This window comes from Dromiciops gliroides, chromosome 2 (genome assembly GCF_019393635.1).
Source record: "Dromiciops gliroides isolate mDroGli1 chromosome 2, mDroGli1.pri, whole genome shotgun sequence".
NCBI classification, from domain to species: Eukaryota; Metazoa; Chordata; class Mammalia; order Microbiotheria; family Microbiotheriidae; genus Dromiciops; species Dromiciops gliroides.
In genome coordinates, this window is record NC_057862.1 from 345,752,747 (window position 1) to 345,770,320 (window position 17,574).

The 17,574-nt window shown below is 40.5% G+C and overlaps 1 protein-coding gene across 2 annotated transcripts in view; it reads right to left on the reverse strand.

Annotated features, from left to right (window-relative positions):
* Positions 1 to 17,574, reverse strand: part of SH3PXD2B (SH3 and PX domains 2B) — a 136,262-nt gene that overhangs the window by 80,702 nt on the left and 37,986 nt on the right. For both annotated transcript variants that reach the window (XM_043984495.1, XM_043984494.1), the window contains exon 2: positions 1,230 to 1,310. In XM_043984495.1, the coding sequence (XP_043840430.1) occupies positions 1,230 to 1,310 (81 nt within the window). The remainder of the gene's footprint in view (positions 1 to 1,229; positions 1,311 to 17,574) is intronic.

The window sequence follows — 17,574 nt, forward strand, 5'->3', positions numbered from 1 at the left end:
AGCAGGGTTGGACTTTACCGGTAGCTCAGCATGGCCCCCTTTAATCTGTCTATGGCTGGAAAATAATCTCAGCCCGTATTTTTGTGGGTTTTTCTGCTCCAGGGGTTCTTTTATTGCTGTTTTCTTTTGGGTAATTGTATCAGCTCTGTGTGTTTAATGTCTTTCCTCCACCATCTTGGCTCCACCCCATAGACATCTCATTTTTCCTCACTCACGATATGTCCTGTTCCTCCTCTGATGCTTCTGCACAGGTTGTCACCCATACCTAGAATCCAGTCCCTCCTTAACTTTAGCCCTCAGAATTCTTTTTTTTTTTTTAAATTTAGTGAGGCAATTGGGGTTAAGTGACTTGCCCAGGGTCACACAGCTAGTAAGTGTTAAGTGTCTGAGACTGGATTTAAACTCAGGTACTCCTGACTCCAGGGCCAGTGCTCTATCTACTGAGCCATCTAGCTGCCCCTCTTAGTATCCTTCAAACTCTGCTCCTACATCAGGCCCTTGCTGAATCCCCCAACTACTAATGCCCCCCCCCAAATTATTCTGTACATACCATATGTGTACAGAATATTAGCATCTTGAGAGCATTCTCTGTCTTTCGCTGGCACATGATTGGTACTTAGTAAATATTTGCTGGTGAATTATAACCCCACCTGAGCTAACAAGTCACTATGATCCACATTCAAATAGAAATTCAAAGAATTTGAGGTCAGATGACTTGAGTTCTAATACTGGCTCTGCAGCTGTTACTACCTGTGTGGCCTTTGGGATGTCTCCAACCTCTCTGGGCCTTAGATTGCTCATGTGCAAAATGAAGTGTTAGGATGGATGACTTATGGGGACCCTTTTCAGATCTAAATAGATGATAACACGTGAAATAGAGAATACCCTAACAAGGGATATTATTAAACTGTGCAATTAAACTATAGATTATAGACAACTAGTTGTCCTCTGTGTGTTTGTATTTTGGTAATTAAGATGTTTAATGTTGCAAAAGCAACATTTTAATGTTTTCTTCTACACAGGAAGCTTTAGAAATGCAGGGCACCATTTAAAAAGCCTAAGAAAATGAAACCCCTCTGCCACTTCTGGTGGAGAGCCCAGATTCCAAAGGAGAGAACAACAGGTCGCACATGGAAAAGAAACACACTTAAATGGTTTTCCTCCTAGAAATCCCCACTCTGGAATTAGTGCTGGATAGATGTGAACTGCTGAAAAGTCAGAATTTTTACCTGTAGGTCAAAGAATTTGCTGTACCGTCGATAAATAGCTTCAGTGGAACCACTGGACCAAGTAACTTTGATGATATAGACCTGTAGGGACAAAAGAAAGAAATTCATAGGATCAATCAATCAAAAAACCATTTGTTAAGTTCCTACTATATGCCAGGAACTATGATAGGTGCTGGAGAAACAAACGGAAAGAATGAAATAATTCCTACTCTGGGTGGTTTAAAGGGGTTGGGGGAAGAGGCAGCGGTAGTGACAAGCATATATATTGACCTCTCCAGAATAAATGTAAAGAGAATTAATATAATACAAGGTTGCTAAATACAAGGCAGGTGGAGAGACTGGTGGGGGAATCAGGAAATGCTTCAGGTGAAATGGTGGTGGGTAAGTTGCACTTTGAAAGAAGTGAGTTCTCTGAGGTGGAGATGAGGAGAAAGGGCATCTAGGCAAAAGGGCCACCCAGTGCAAAGGCATGGAGATGGGACATGGAATGCCATATGGGACAGAAAGGAGGACAGTTGAGTTGAATCATAGAGTGGAGGAGGAGGAGTGATTGACAATGAGACTGGAAAGTTAGGTTAGGGCCGAGTTATGAAGGTTTTATTTTTTATTTTTAATTTTTAAAATTAATTTATTTTTTGCAGGGCAATGCTGAGGGTCACACAGCCAATAAGTGTCAGGTGTCTGAGGCTGTATCTGAACTCAGGTCCTCCTGAATCCAGGGATGGTACTTTATCTACTGTGCCACCTAGCTGCCCTTGGAGGTTTTCTTTGTTGTTGTTTTTGTTTTGGGGCAGGCCAATGAGGGTTAAGTGACTTGCCCAGGGTCACACAGCTAGTAAGTGTCAAGTGTCCGAGGCCAGATTTGAACTCAGATCCTCCTGAATTCAGGGCTGGTGCTTTATCTACTGCTCCACCTAGCTGCACCATGCCCCCTGAAGGTTTTAAAAGACAAAGAGAGTGTATTTCACAACATTTTACACACACACACACACACACACACACACACACACACATACACACACACACACACACACACAATTGGTTGGTTGTTGTCCTTCATTGTCAAAGAGGACCAACATGACACTATTAAGATGGAGTCCTGGTACAGTGTATCTGACCATGGCTGATCAGACCACCATGAGCCCAGAATTTGTACTCCAGGTCGGGCAGAAATAGTCCATACGAACATTTGGAGAGATGTTCCTAAATTTGTGCATCTCACGTTTCTTTTGAGCTATTGCAATTCTGCTTTGCTCATAGAGCACAGCTTCTTTGTTGGTGTGGGCATGCCATGCTGGGCTTTGCCATTGTCTCCCATGTCCATAAATGAGTACTCATTCCATTTACCAATGGTGGGTGGAATTATCTTCACAAAATTTTTGTACATTTTTTTTTGGTGTTTTGACTACAGGGTGGTAGTGGCAGGCAGAGTTGGGTGAAGCAGACAATTTTTAGGGCACCTTTTCTAGCCCCTTCATCACACTATGAGGTGAGCATTGTGGTCCTTAAAAAAGGCTACTCAAACACCCACGGGGTTGCAAAATCCCATGGCTACTTCAGTCAGAAGATGACCCTATGGCCTGGGCCACCTGTGTGCAGGGTTGTGACTACAGCTCCCAGTGTATCTGTACTTGCTGCTTCATCTCTTGCCTATTGCCACAAGACTCGGAAGTAGATAAAAATGGTAAAATGGTATGGATGATGTCTTTTAATTAGTGCAGAAATTAGATTTAAGTGAGGCTGACTTGCACAAAGTCATTAGTTTCACTCTCTCTTCCAGAGTCATTGAAGTTCAGTGGCATGACAGAATCAAGCCAACTGGTGATGGTGATGGATAGAGTGGAAAGCCATGGCATCTTTGATGTCTAACCAAGCTCTAAGTGTTCCACATTGCCTGCTTCAGCTGCCTTCATGGATGTTGGAAAAAATTGTTCTCATCTACCCTGTCTACCAGGGGAAGTCTTCACATGAGTGGGGTAGACATCCTCCTAACTCACCAAAGGGTTTGAGGCCTGTTGGTCACCCTCAACCTACGTTAGCCCATCCACTGAGAGGATACGCCAGGGTGTGGCCACTGCATATACTAGCGCTTCTTGGAGTCACAGGTGAGAGTTGAGTGACAGGTAGATACACTGAAAAGTGCTCAGCAGCACTCACACTAGAGATACCAGTCTTTCCTGAATATATCCTATATATTTATATCTATATACCTGATATTATATGCAGTGTTCCAGACCCATGAACCTCCTACCTCTACATAGACACAGGAAGAGGTATTTTCTCATGTTTCTTTTTTGGGACCAAGTTTAGTTATTATAATTTTGTGTCATTCAGTTTTTATACTTAATGTGTTGGGTTTTTTTGTTTGTTTGTTTGTTTTTTAGTGAGGCAATTGGGGTTAAGTGACTTGCCCAGGGTCACACAGCTAGTAAGTGTTAAGTGTCTGAGGCCAGACTTGAACTCAGGTCCTCCTGACTCCAGGGCCGGGGCTCTATCCACTGTGCCATCTAGCTGCCCCTATACTTAATGTTTAATAATATTTGCGGCATTTTTTCTTATTGAATAAAGCAAAGCAAAGATGAACAGTGGCCTCTGGCTCTTTCTCATTCTATTCCATATTTACCTTCGATATGACTCCATTTTTCACAACCTCCATTATGGTCCAAGTTGTGGCTTAACACAACTTCTACCTACCTAGTCTTTCCTCGAAGTCATCCTTTTACATAAATAAAAATTTAGGACAATTTCCTAAGTACTATGTTCTTTTTTTTTTTTTTTGGTGGGACAATGAGGGTTAAGTGACTTGCCCAGGGTCACACAGCTAGTAAGTGTCAAGCATTTGAGGCCGCATTTGAACTCAGGTCCTCCTGAATTCAGGGCCAGTGCTTTATCCACTGCACCACCTAGCTGCCCCCAAGAGCTGTATTTTTAAACGTTATTGTTATTAGAAATGATTACCGTATAGTTATAGGGTTGTAGATTTAGAACTGAAATAGCTTTAGAAGACCATCTAGTTCAAGCTCTTATTTTACATTTTACAGAAGCTTGGAGGCTAAGTGACAAGGTCACACAGCTCAAAAGTGGCAGATGCAGGATTTGAAGCCAGCTCCTCTGACTACCAGCTAAGTGTGCTTTCCACTGTAACATGACTAGCAATAAGCACTCCTGACCATAGCAAAGCAAGTCCTCAAACAATATACATCTAGCCCATCCCATGGCTTATAGTGGGAGGTTTTTCAATTTGGTAAGATTTATGTTAACCTGGTTATATTCAGGGTAATCTTCATATCATGATGAGGCATCAGAATAGAGTTTGTTATTGCATATAGGACTAGATGGATTTAAAAGCCATCCACTCCTTTAGGGACAGGTAGATTAGGTATTGGGAAACCAAATAAACCACTGTCTACTGTAACACTAAGAAATTTGGAAGTTCGTGCCTTGCTCCTATCCTTTCCTTATTTTCCTAAAATTCATCATAAGGAACGAGAGCCTCTTTCATTGGGAGAATTTCCACTACCTAAGAGATGCTTTTTCTTTGTTTGGGGTTTTAGGTAAATGAAGAAAGGAGAGAGGCAAGACACTGTGAAGACTTTCCCCCAAAGGCTCAAGCCATTCTTTCAGAGGTACCTTGGTCGCCATCAGGACTTTACTGATCAAGAAACAACTTCCTCCTTACTGTTGCCAGACAGGGATAGACTTCCTTGCCCTTAAGCCCTCCTAGTAAAGATTCCAAAGCTGCTATCTTGAGTAATTTCCTTGGCATCAGTCCCATAAGACATAGATGTAGCTACCTACTTCCCAAATAGCCTCTGGGACCCATAAAGAGGAATTAAAGAATCATGAAAGAAGAAAAAGAGCCAAAGATGAAAACAAACAAAACTAAACCACCCCAACAAAAAAAGTAGATTCCCATAAATGGAAAAAACATTTTGATTACACTTTGCATTGCTGGATTGTTGTTTACAAATTTCAAAGTTCTGTACGAACAGTTCAGAACTATGAAAACTCTCTTAATTGTTGCACTTGGAACCAAATACAGATTTCAGCACTTAAAAGATAAAATTCATGTTTTTATGAAAAGTCACTTATACTTTGGATATTCTGAGGATTATTCAAGGTTTTAGGGATAATCTGTATCTGTTTTTCCCCTAGTGGTTTAAATAATCTACAGCTAGCTCCTAGCTTTATAACAAAAGTATGTTGTTTGGGTTTCAGTATATGAAGAAAATCTGGTCTCACAGAGATAAGTAGTTGAAAAAGAGCACGATTTCCATAGGCAAATAATGTCTTAGAATTATAAAAATGGTTTTGACCTCAGGAACTCCCAGGGGTCTGGTGAGCACACATGAAGATCTCTACACCCTTCCTGTATCTTCCTCACTACTTTCCCCATGACTTTTCACTGTCTGCCGGGGCATTAAGTTACCAAGACCAAATGTGTTTGCAGGTTGAGCACATCTCAACCCTTAGACTTGGGTGAGGACTATATTAGAAAATATTGTTGATTATAATACAAAAAGGATTATCATTCCCACCCCTCAACTTTAAAATAATATGCTTTATCCCTATTCTTTGTTGGTAGTCCCTACTCATAATGACTAATGATCAATCCTTTATAAGGGGACAGCCAAGCAAGTAACATCAGAGGCCTGGAAGTGACTTCATGGCCATGAGGAAACCCATCCTTGGTTTAAAAATTATACAGGATAGGGCAGCTAGGTAGTGCAGTGGATAAAGCACTGGCCCTGGATTCAGGAGGACCTGAGTTCAAATTCGGCCGTAGACACTTGACATTTACTAGCTGTATGACCCTGGACAAGTCACTTAACTCTCATTGACCTGCAAAAAAAAATTATGTAAGGCAGGCATTCTTAATCTGGGAGTCCCCCGATAGATTTCAGAGGGGTTCAGGAATTTAGATGGGTCCATAATTTGAATCCTTAATTTCAGTAACCTCTAAAAATGCAATGTTTCTTTTAATTATGAATGTATGAAACAAACTACAATATTAGTCCACTAACTGGTAATTATTATGTTCCAGGCACTGTCCTAAAGGCAAAAAATGGTCCCTGCTTTCATGAAGCTCACAACTGAATGGGAGAGCTTACAGTCTTACAATTAGGCATACCTTTGGTTTTGTCCATCAATGGAAAGCACAGATATTTTCACATCACATTACAGTCGTTGTAGCTGGCTCAAAATATTATGTACATTCATCACTACTTCAAAATAAATGAGATAGCTAGGTGGAGCAGTGAATAGTTCACTGGCACTGGAGTCAGCAGGACCTCAGATCAAATTTGACCTCAGATACTAACTGTATGACTCTTAGTAAATCACTTGATTCCAATTGCCTTCCCCCCGAATTACCATAATTATTAGACCTATGTCAAGAATACACATGATCAAGGTCTTCCAGTCTATGGATTGTCATTTCGATCTCCTTGGTTTCTTTGTAGTCCAATGTATTTTATTTTATGCATTTGAAAACATTATTTTGAGAAGGGATCCATAGACTTCACCAGACTGCCAAAGGAGTGAGTGGCATAGAAACAGTTAAGAACCCTTGATATAGGGGGCAGCTAGGTGGCGCAGTGGATAAAGCGCTGGCCCTGGATTCAGGAGTACCTGAGTTCAAGTCTGGCCTCAGACACTTGACACTTTACTAGCTGTGTGACCCTGGGCAAGTCACTTAACCCCCATTGCCCTGCAAAAACAAAACAAAACAAAACAAAAAAAAAGAACCCTTGATATAGAAATAGGAAGAGTCAAGAGCAAAAGGGACATAAATGACATGAAAAGAGGGGTGAGGTAAGGAGACTGGAATGAAAGGAAGTAATGAATTGCATTATGTGGTGGAGGAATAGGTAAAGTGAGTCGCTTATTGTACTTCATTCTCAAAGGAGACCAAAATGATATCATTAAGTTGGGGTCAAGGTACAGTGTGTCCAACTGTGAGCAGCTTATGCATAACTCACAGAGCTTGAAGGGACCTAAGAGGCCATCTATTCTAATCTTCTCATTTTAAAGATAAGGAAACTGAGGCCCAGAGATGTTATGTAAGTAACAAGTGGCAGATCCAAGATTGGATCCTCCATCTCATGATGCCAAATCTAACATTATTTCCACTATATTACATTACCTATGATGGAGAAATGTAGAAGATAAGGGGAAATAAGTTAATTCAGCCAAAATTAAGTGCTCATTGTATATAAGATATCATGCTAGGTTCGGTTGGGGCAGGGGGAGAGAGGGTGGGATAGGTAATTTAGATAAAACATGGCTCTTGATTTCTAAAAGACCCCTTTATACAAAACAATGATAGACAATAGTTACATAAGTGTAACAGAGGGCTCTAAAAGTGTTACATTTGGTATGTAAGAAGATGGGGAGGACGGAGAATCAGAACATACTTGATGGAGAAAGCGTCACTTGAATTGGGCTTTAAACAAGAAGGATGATTGACTCAAATTCCATTTTATGAAGAAAGCTTTTCCCTTTCCCTGCCATCCCCTGCTCCTGCCACCAGGTGCTGGTGCCTTTCCCTCTGAGATGATCTCCTATCTACTCTGTATATGTCTTGTATGTAACTACCTATTTACATGTTCTCTTTTTCATTTGAATGTGAGTTCCTTGAAGGCAGACAATATTTTTCTTTTCTTTGTATCCTGAGAGCTTTGGGCAGTGCCTAGCACTTAATAAATGCTTTGTGACTGACAGCAGGCAAGCGCATTATTTGTGCCTTTATTAAACTTCCCATACTATTTCTTTTGTTTGATTTGGGTCTTGGCTCTTCCCCTAATTTACCATGTGATAGCGGTCAAGTCACTTGCTCTCTCTGTGCTTGCTTCCTCATCTTTACAATGAGGGGACTGGACTAGATAGCCAAGGTCCCTCCCAGCTCGAGCATTACACAATTCCATGATTCTGGACATCTAACATCACTTACCAGAGGGAAAACAGGCAAGACACTCAGACACAATGCCCTCATTTTCCTATTACCTAAGGGGCACTCTGCCTGCTTATACTATAAGGGTCCAAGCAAAATGTGGTCTGAGTCCCAGGGGATGGCAAAAGTGGAAGAGGGAGCTAGTTGCCTCACTTAGGCCGTGGCTTTGTTCTAGCCTGCTCCTGTTCAGCATGGGAAGCTAAAACTCTCCCCACTGCAACCCTGGGCTCCTGCTTTGCTCTGTGGAAAAGGACTCAGGCAGTGGTGGGAGCCAAGAGCAGCAGCTGGGCCAAGGGAGCTTTCTTTTGTTTCTAGTCACCTCCCTTGTTTGTTTGCTCAGCTTCTCCCCACCTTTTTCTTAGCTGCAACAGAGTTCTTACCACCTTTAGGTGAGGTAACTGCAAAATTTTAATAATAAGAGAACTTCCCATGATATCCCTGGAGATCGAGAAATAGATAGAGCGGATTAGGAATAATGTTAATTCCTTTTACTGGGGCAAGAAGAGTCAGTCAAAATTACTGACGGGCCAGATTTCTTCTAATAAAAATACTGTAGGCTGGACTAATATTATTTCACAAAACACTGGTGCGCTATTTCCTAATCAGTACTTCGTGATACTCATGAGGATCTCATTGTTAAGTCCAGATGTCCTGAGTTTCCTCACTTCCTTTTGACCATTTTTTGACTTTGAGGATAGAAGTTGTGGTATCCATGGTGGAAAGAGGAGGGAGGTTAAGCACTGTTTTTTCATATACATGCTCTCTGGGGGGATGGACAGACAGATGTCTGGACTAGTAGGTGGCCTAATTTGAGTGTGTGGGAGGGGGAAGAGGGGAGAGGGGAGAGGAATGGAAGAAAGAGAGAGGAAAGAGAGAGAGTGATTAAGACAAGGTGGATTGTCCTTTCAAAAATCAAATGAGTAAACATATGTAAAGTACTTTGTTAACTTTACAAAATTAATGCCAGTTACTGATACCATTGTTGTTATTCTCAGCAAATTCACTGGTGAATTCTACACTAAAAATGATTGGGAAATACTGTACTAAAAAAGCAAAATAGAATGTAAGATAGGCACTGAACTAGGGCATCTAACCATGCTTTTTTCCCCATTTCTTTCTCTCTGTCCTATTTCATTCCCTTCTTCCTTCTCATTGTTCCCTTACCCTCTGTTTAGCTTCCCACTCTTCTTTTTAAGTCCCTCCATTCAGTTTACTTTAATACATTCATTCATTCAGTCATTTATTTGACAAGCATTTATTAAGCATCTACTAAGCAGCAGGCTGAATAATCTGGCTGGCAGGAATGATCTGCATTAATATAGCTAAATATTCCCATCTGCATTACTATCCTAGCAGTAGGAAATGAAAAGTCCTTTCCCACTTTGAGGGGCCATGTTACAGACAATTCAGTGCCTCTCCTCTCATTCTCCAGGCAGTTTAGTTTGCCATGAACCATGGTGAAAAGTGGCAGATTATAGATTTGTGCTAGGCTGTGGATCTCGCCAGTCAGCACCCACCAATTTTTGTTTTGTTTTTAGGTTCCCAAGAACTCCCTGGATGAGAGGGGAGATGATTTCATAGATTGCTAACAAGAGATAATCATCAAGTCTGATATTCTTATTTCACTACTGAGTAAACTGAGGACCAGAATAATTAGGGATGAAAATCCAAATCTCTTGACTCAGATCATATTCTTTCTATTACAACACAATCTCTAGTTATCAGGTCATCAGTTTAGTCTAGACTTCTCAGGAATCATCTTTGAAAAGATTATAAATTAATAAATCATTGGATCACAACTATAGAGCTAGGAATGGGCCTTGGAGGTCAGCTAGTCCAGTGGTAACAAATAGAAATGAATCCCTAAGGGCTGATATTGACTTAGAAAACCACAAAATTAACAGTATCTATGTTGTACTGTATTTTTATTTACTTTATTAAACATTTTCCAATTATATTTTAATCTGGCAGGGAATTTGACACCTCTGATATAGTCTAATCTCTTTGTTTTATGGATGGGGAAACAAAGGCACAAATTGGTGACATCTCCAAGGTCACATGACTATTACATGATAGAATCAGGATTCAAGTTCAGATCCTTTGACTTCAAACCCAGTGCCAAGCACAATATGAAAGGTCAGGACAAAAAGAAAAAGAAAAGGCAGTCTCAATGAGCTTATACTCTAATTGGGGAGAAAACATGAACATATATGTTTCTATGGAATACGTACAAAATGAATACAAGCTATTTTGGGGAGTGAGTACACTAGTGGCTGTGGGGGGCAGGACAGGGGAGAGATAGATGTTCTTTGTATAGAGAAAGTGGTGCTTAAGTAATTTCACATTAAGTAAGAGGTTCTATGAGGCGAGGGGAGAAGGGAGTATACTCCAGCCATGGAGGAAGACACACTGAGGGGAGATGGAGTATCAATCTCTGGAGAGAGGAAGCAGATTCTGAAAGAGGTTTTGAGCATAAAGGATCATATAATTATAATTTTAGAATTAAAAGAGACATTAGAGAGCTAATTCCTTCAATTACAGAAAAGGGAACTGATTGAGGGTCATTACAGTTTAAATGACTTGAGTTTTGGATAAACCCCAGTGGCTTTCTAAATGCCTCTAGGAAAAAAAAAGAGTATCAACTCTACAGTTTAGTTTTTAAAATCCATTACAACTTGGCCCTAACCTATCTTTACTCTCCCTTCTGCACTCTGTAATTCAGCCACACTGGCTTTCTCTCAGTTCCTCACTCTATTTTCCATCTCTGTACAGGCCATTCCCCACTCCTGGAAGACACTACACCCTTATCCCTGCCCTCCTGGAGTTGGTTTTTTCCTTTGAGATGAAGGTCAAGCATCACATTCTGCATGAAGCCTTCCCTGGTTCCCCTTCCCAACTACCTCATATCTAACTACTTTGTGTGTGTTTAACATACACACACATAAATTTTGTATTTTTATAGGTCCTTCTTGTCTTCTCCACTAGAATGTAAGCTTGCTGTGAGTAGAGAGGAGGTTTTTCATTCTTTGTATTTGTATACCTATCACCTATAAGACTGTCTGGCATACTCTAGGTGTTTAATAATCACTTGCTGATTGCTTGATTAAAGGCACCCCTTTGGAAAACATAGCAAGTCCATAAAACTTCCACTTGGCCCGTGAGTGCCCTATATGCAAAATGACTATTTCAGAGAGCCCCGAATGGGATAGTATCATGATAGTATCATGTAACTTGGTGAAAACACCAAATTAGGAGTGAGAAGAAGCAGGTTCCAGCCCTGGCTCATTGTGTGACCTTGGGCAACTAGGAACACCTTCTCTGAAATAATTTTCCTTTTCTGTAACATAAGGTAACAAGACTAGACAGTGGTTGGGGTCCCTCCTATCTCTAAGACTATACATTTCTTAACCCCTCTCTGCCAGTTCCCCGATCTGTAAGAGAACAGACAATGCTACCCTAAAACGTACTCTAATGTTGCAAGGATCTTTAATTGTGTTGGAATGGGTGCTCTTTCCTCCACTCATGGAGATCTCAATCCCTCGATGACTCAGTTGATTATTGTGTAATTTAAGATTCTAAATGTGGATTCTAATGTGTTCCCCCAGTTTGGGGGAAACTGACTAAAAATCACTGATAAAACGAGTTTAGGTTTTTAAGGGTTTATTGGAAAATAGAAAGAAAAAGATTGAGAACAGAATTCTAACAGTCTGGCATTCCTATCTTTCCTCAAATCTCCTGTGAAGTCCTCTGCCGCCACCACCATCAAGTCCGGAAGCCAAAAGAGGCCAGCGCTCTCTGCGCAGGCTCCCTTTCCTCCTTCCTGTCTCCTCCCAGACCATAGGAGGCTCCTCCAGTTAATTGGCTGGTAGACTTGATAGACAGCACCCATGAGCAAGCGTCATTTCCTGACGCCAAGGAAAAGCCACAATGCCTCTGAGGCATTTTCCTCATGGTGGAGCTCTCCACAGCAAGTCTCCAGTAGGTGGCGTCATTCCAATCATTACATTATCTTCAAGGGTTTCTGTGATTGAAAGGTCCCCTACGCTGTGGTCAACCTGGAGATGAGCCTCTCCAAACTTAGCTAGGCTGGTCCATTGGACACTCAGCCTACAAATCACCACAGCGATTATACTCAAAGCCTTTCTACCTTTGTAGGACTCTTCCTGGCTTGTGCTTTGTGGGCTACAGAGGACTTAATTGAAGGTTCAGCCCTATTACATGTAAAGATTAAATGAAATGATACATGCAAGAGTTCTTTGAAAAGATGAATATTGTCTACAAATGTGAGGCTATGACAGAACCAGACTTTCAGTGACAGAATGGCCTTCTGAGACCACCTATCTAACCCACTCTATGCCTCAACAAGAATCCAGGCATTACCATACCTGACAAGTGGTCATCCAATCTTTGCTTGAGGAGTACCAGGGAAAGGGAAACTGACTACCACCTAAGTCAGGCCCATTTCATTTTTGGACAGTCTAATGCTTAGAAATTCTTTCCTTATATGGAGCTGAAGCTTACCTCTCTTCAACTCCTACCCATGGCCCCTGGCTCTGTCAAACAGAACAAGATTAATTATTCTTCCAAATGATAGTCTTTTGAATACTTGAAGATAACTATCATGTCTGTTTTTCTTCCCCAAGTCTTCTCTTTTACATGTTAAACATTCTCAGGTTTTTGGTTTGTGTGTGTGTGTGTGTGTTTGTTTTTGTGGGGCAATGAAGGTTAAGTGACTTGCCCAGGGTCACACAGGTAGTAAGTATCAAGTGTCTGAGGTCTGATTTGAACTCAGATCCTCCTGAATCCAGGGCCAGTGCTTTATCCACTGTGCCATCTAGCTGCTCACCCCCCTCAGTTCTTTTCAATGAACTTCATATGGCATGATACTGAAGACCTTCACTGTCTTGGCTGTCTTTCTCTTTTGTTGTTTATTCATTTCAGTTGTATCCAACTCTTTATGGCCTTATTTGGGGTTTTCTTGGCAAAGATACTGCAGTGGTTTGCTATTTCCTTCTACAAGCCAGATTTGAACTCATGAAGATGAATCTTCCTGAATCTGGGTTCTACACACTATCCAAACGTGATCTGACCTGGGTGGAGAACAACGGAATGAACAATACCCTAATAAGTAGAATGTTGGATTTGAATGTAAGAAAGATCTAAGTTCAAATCTTGCTTGTTACCTTAGACAAATCCCAACTTTTCTCAGGCTGTGTCCTCACATGTAAAATGGAGGTAACAATAGTAGCTATCTCAACATGCAAAGCATTTTGCAAACCTTGAGGTGTTATATAAATGCTATTACTATCTGCCGTATCTCACTGCTGACTCACCTAGAGCCTGCAATCAACTAAAACTTTCAGATCTTTCCAGATAACCTGCTATCTGGCTATGCCTACCTCACCCTTTTCTTGTGGAGGGGGTTTGTTTGTTTAAAACACATGTAATACTTTCCATTTATCCTTATCATCTCATTAGATACAGCCTAACACTCTAGCCTGTCAAGATCACTGATAAAAAATGTTATATTATACATTGTCAAGTACTAACATAGAGCCTAGAGATAATTTTCCAGGTTGACATTGCATCTACTGGGTCCAGCCATTCAACCAGTTCTAGATTCACCTAACTATACAACCATCTAACCCATATCTATCCATATTCTCCAAGGGAATGAGGAGAGACTTTCTCAATTGCTTGCTTCAGACCTGGTAAATCTTATCTCCCATATCCCCAACTGACCGATTTTAGGAAAAAAGAAATGAGGCCACTCTGGAATGACCTGTTCTTAATTAAACCATGTGGTCTCTATGATCACTGCTTCCTTTTCTAGAGATTCACTAACTACCCTTTGAATAAAATATTCTTAAATTTTGTCAGGAATCAAAGTCAATCTCATTAACCTATAGTTTGTAGACTCCACTCAGTTTACATTTTTTTTTGTTTTATGCAGGGCAATGAAGGTTAAGTGACTTGCCCAGGGTCACACAGCTAGTTAGTGTCAAGTGTCCAAGGTCAGATTTGAACTCAGGTCCTCCTGAATCCAGGGCTGGTGCTTTATCCACTGGGCAACCTAGCTTTCCCCCAGTTTATGTTTTTTAAAAATTGAGATACTTATCCTTCTCTCCGACTGCAACACATCTCCCATATGTCATGATCTTTCTTTTCATAAAAGTTAAACTTTTAAAAACATTAACAAGCAATTATTTTCTCTTTCTTCTACCTCCCTACCACCCACGTACTAGAAAAAGAAGCACAAAAACTTTGTAACAAATATACATAGTCTGGTAAAAACAAATTTTCACATTGGCTATGTCCAAAAATGTGTGTCTCATTCTGCACATTTGGTTCATCACCCCTTTGTTCAGATGTAGGCAGCATTCTTTAACATTAGTCCTCCAGATTCATGGTTGTTCATTCTGTTGATTAGAGTTCTTAAATCTTTCTAAGTTATTTGTTTTTACAATGTTCTTATTATAATATAAATTGTTCTCTTGGTTCTGCTCACTTCATTCTACATTAGTTTTTAAAGATTCCTGACAGTAGCTCAGCAATAATATCTGCAGTTAAAAAAAAATTCCCCGTGACTTGCTTTATTGGGATATTTGCTTTATTGGGTTTTTGCTTTATTGCGGTGGTCTGGAACCAAACCTGAGATATCTCCGAGGTATGCCTGTATAGATATCTGAGGCCATCGGTTTTATTACTAGCTCCTCTCTTAGATGTTATATTCTCTGGATTCCTGTGCATCTCTACTATTAATCTTCTTTTCTAACTTCTCTCTATTGCAGCTATTCTCTATTATCTAACTTTGTTAATATATGTTTGTGATTTTGGCCTTCCTTTTCCCCTTTTTAGTTTAAAGCACTTTTGAGTAGATTTTCAAGACTTCTAAACTCAAAAACATATTTTCACCACTTCTTTTTAAGGGCATTTCATCCCTGGCCAAAAGTCTGTCATTATCTTTTAAGACATGATATAGAAAATGTGTTTTCAGACACCAACTTTTTTTTAAATTAAATTTTATTTTCAGATCCACCTTCTCTCTCTCCTCCCTCCCACTGAGAAATCTTTTTTTGTTTTGTTCTGTTTTTGTGGGGCAATGAGGGTTAAGTGACCTGCCCAGGGTCACACAGCTAGTATGTGTCAAGTGTCTGAATCCAGACCTGAACTCAGGTCCTCCTGAATCCAGGGCCAGTGCCTTATCCACTGTACCACCTAGCTGCCCCTATTGAGAAATCAATAAAAACAAAACCTTTGTTACAAACATGTAGAGTCAAGAAAAACATTCCAGCATTTGTCATGTCCAAAAAATCCCAAAACCCCCAAACTGTACTCTGAGTCTATCACCTTTCTATTAGGAGGTGGATAACCTGTTTCCATCTTGAATTTTCTGGAATCCAATCAATCAATAAACATTTATTAAGTACCTCTCATGAGGGGCAATTAGGTGGCGCAGTGGATAAAGCTACTGGCCCTGGATTCAGGAGGACCTGAGTTTAAATCCAGCCTCAGACACTTGACACTTACTAGCTATGTGATGCTGGGCAAGTCACTTAACCCTCATTGCCCTGCCCTCCCTAAAAAAAAAAGTACCTCTCATGTGTGTTAAGAGTTGGGAATACAAAAAGAAGTAAAAGACAATTTCTGCCCTTAAGAAGCTTACAATTGAATGGAACTGAGTTTAGTCATTGTGTTGATCAATGTTTCTAAGAATTCATAGTCTGTTTTATGATATTGCTGTTATTGGGATAAATTGTTCTCCTAGTTCTGCTTACTTCACTCTGCATGAGTTCATATAAGTCTTCCTATGTTTCTTTATCCCCTTCATTATTTCTGAAAGTACAATAATCTACACACGTACATATATTTTGCAAATGGGTCCTTTTCCTCTTTCTTTGATCTCTTTGGAGTATTTGTAGTGGTATCACTGGCTCACAAGATATGTACAGTGTAGCAGTTCTTTGGGCATAATTCACACACCAATTTCACTTACCATACCTAGAGCCCTTGCCTTCAAATTGCAACAGTGATGAAACTAGCGCCCTACATGAATGTTCTTTCCCAACAAATCACCACTAGGAACAATTTCAAGATTCCTTCTGCCAGTTATAATCTATGTCCATTTGAATCACCAGATATGGGTGGCAGTTGTCCAATTTGAAGTACCTCGGGAGGTTCTCTGACTCAAACCTGAATCAATACCTCAAGGCTTCTGATTTCATCATTCCATTAGAACTACTCTCTTCCAAGTTACCAATGACCTCTTAGTTGATAATCCAATGGCCTTTTCTCAGTCCTCATTATCTTTACTCTCTGTACAGTCTTTGACACTGTTGCTCACCCTCTTTTCCTTGATACTCTCTTTCCTCTAGGTTTTCAGGATACTACTTTCTCCTGGTTCCCTTCCTACCTATGTAACTGCTCCTTCTCAGGCTCCTTTGCTAGATCCTCTTCCAGATCACACCTTCTAATGGTAGGTGTTCCTCAGGGGTCCATCCTGGGCCCTCTTCTCTTCTCTGTCTATATCACTTCACTTGATGATTTCATTGTCTCCATTGATTTAATTACTATCTCTACACAGATGATTCTCAAATCTAATTATCTGGCTCTAACAACCCTGCTGACCTCCATCTCCAACTACCTTTGAGATACCTCAAACTGAATGTACAGTAGATATCTTAAACTCAACATGTCTAAACAGGATTCATTATTTCCCCTTCCTCAACCTTTCTCATCTCCTACCTTTCTTACTGTCAAGGGCAGCACAGTGCTCCCAGTCTCTCAGGCTTGCAACTGTTTTCCTGAATATAATTTTTTTGTATGCATTTGTGTGCATGTTGTCTCCCCCTCCCTCCATTAGATTGTGAACTCCTTGAGGGCAGGGACTGTCTTTTGCCTCTTGTTGTATCCCCAGCTCTTAGCATGGTACCTAGCACATAACAGGCACTTTTTTCTTATTTTTCCCCTTCCTTCCTTTTTTTTTTTTTTTGGTGAGACAATTGGGGTTAAGTGACCTGCCCAGGGTCACACAGCCAGTAAGTGTTAAGTGTCTGAGGCCAGATCTGAACTCAGGTCCTCCTGACTCCAGTGCCTGTGCTTTATCCATTGTGCCACCTAGCTGCTTCCCATAATAGGCATTCAATAAATGTTTTATTGACTGAGTAATGACAGCAGCCCTTTCCTAAGCTACTATTATATTAGGTCCTTAAATAACTGCTTCAGTAACCTTTAGAAGTCAGTCAATCACCAGCTACTCCATTAATTTCATCTTCTGATCCCTATTGGATGACCTTAGACCCACATCTTGGATGTTGGATCTACATCTTCATATCTGAAAGAAAAGCAATTTTTCCTCTTCAGAGCTTCTAGTCCCCTCTTCTCTAAGAAGAG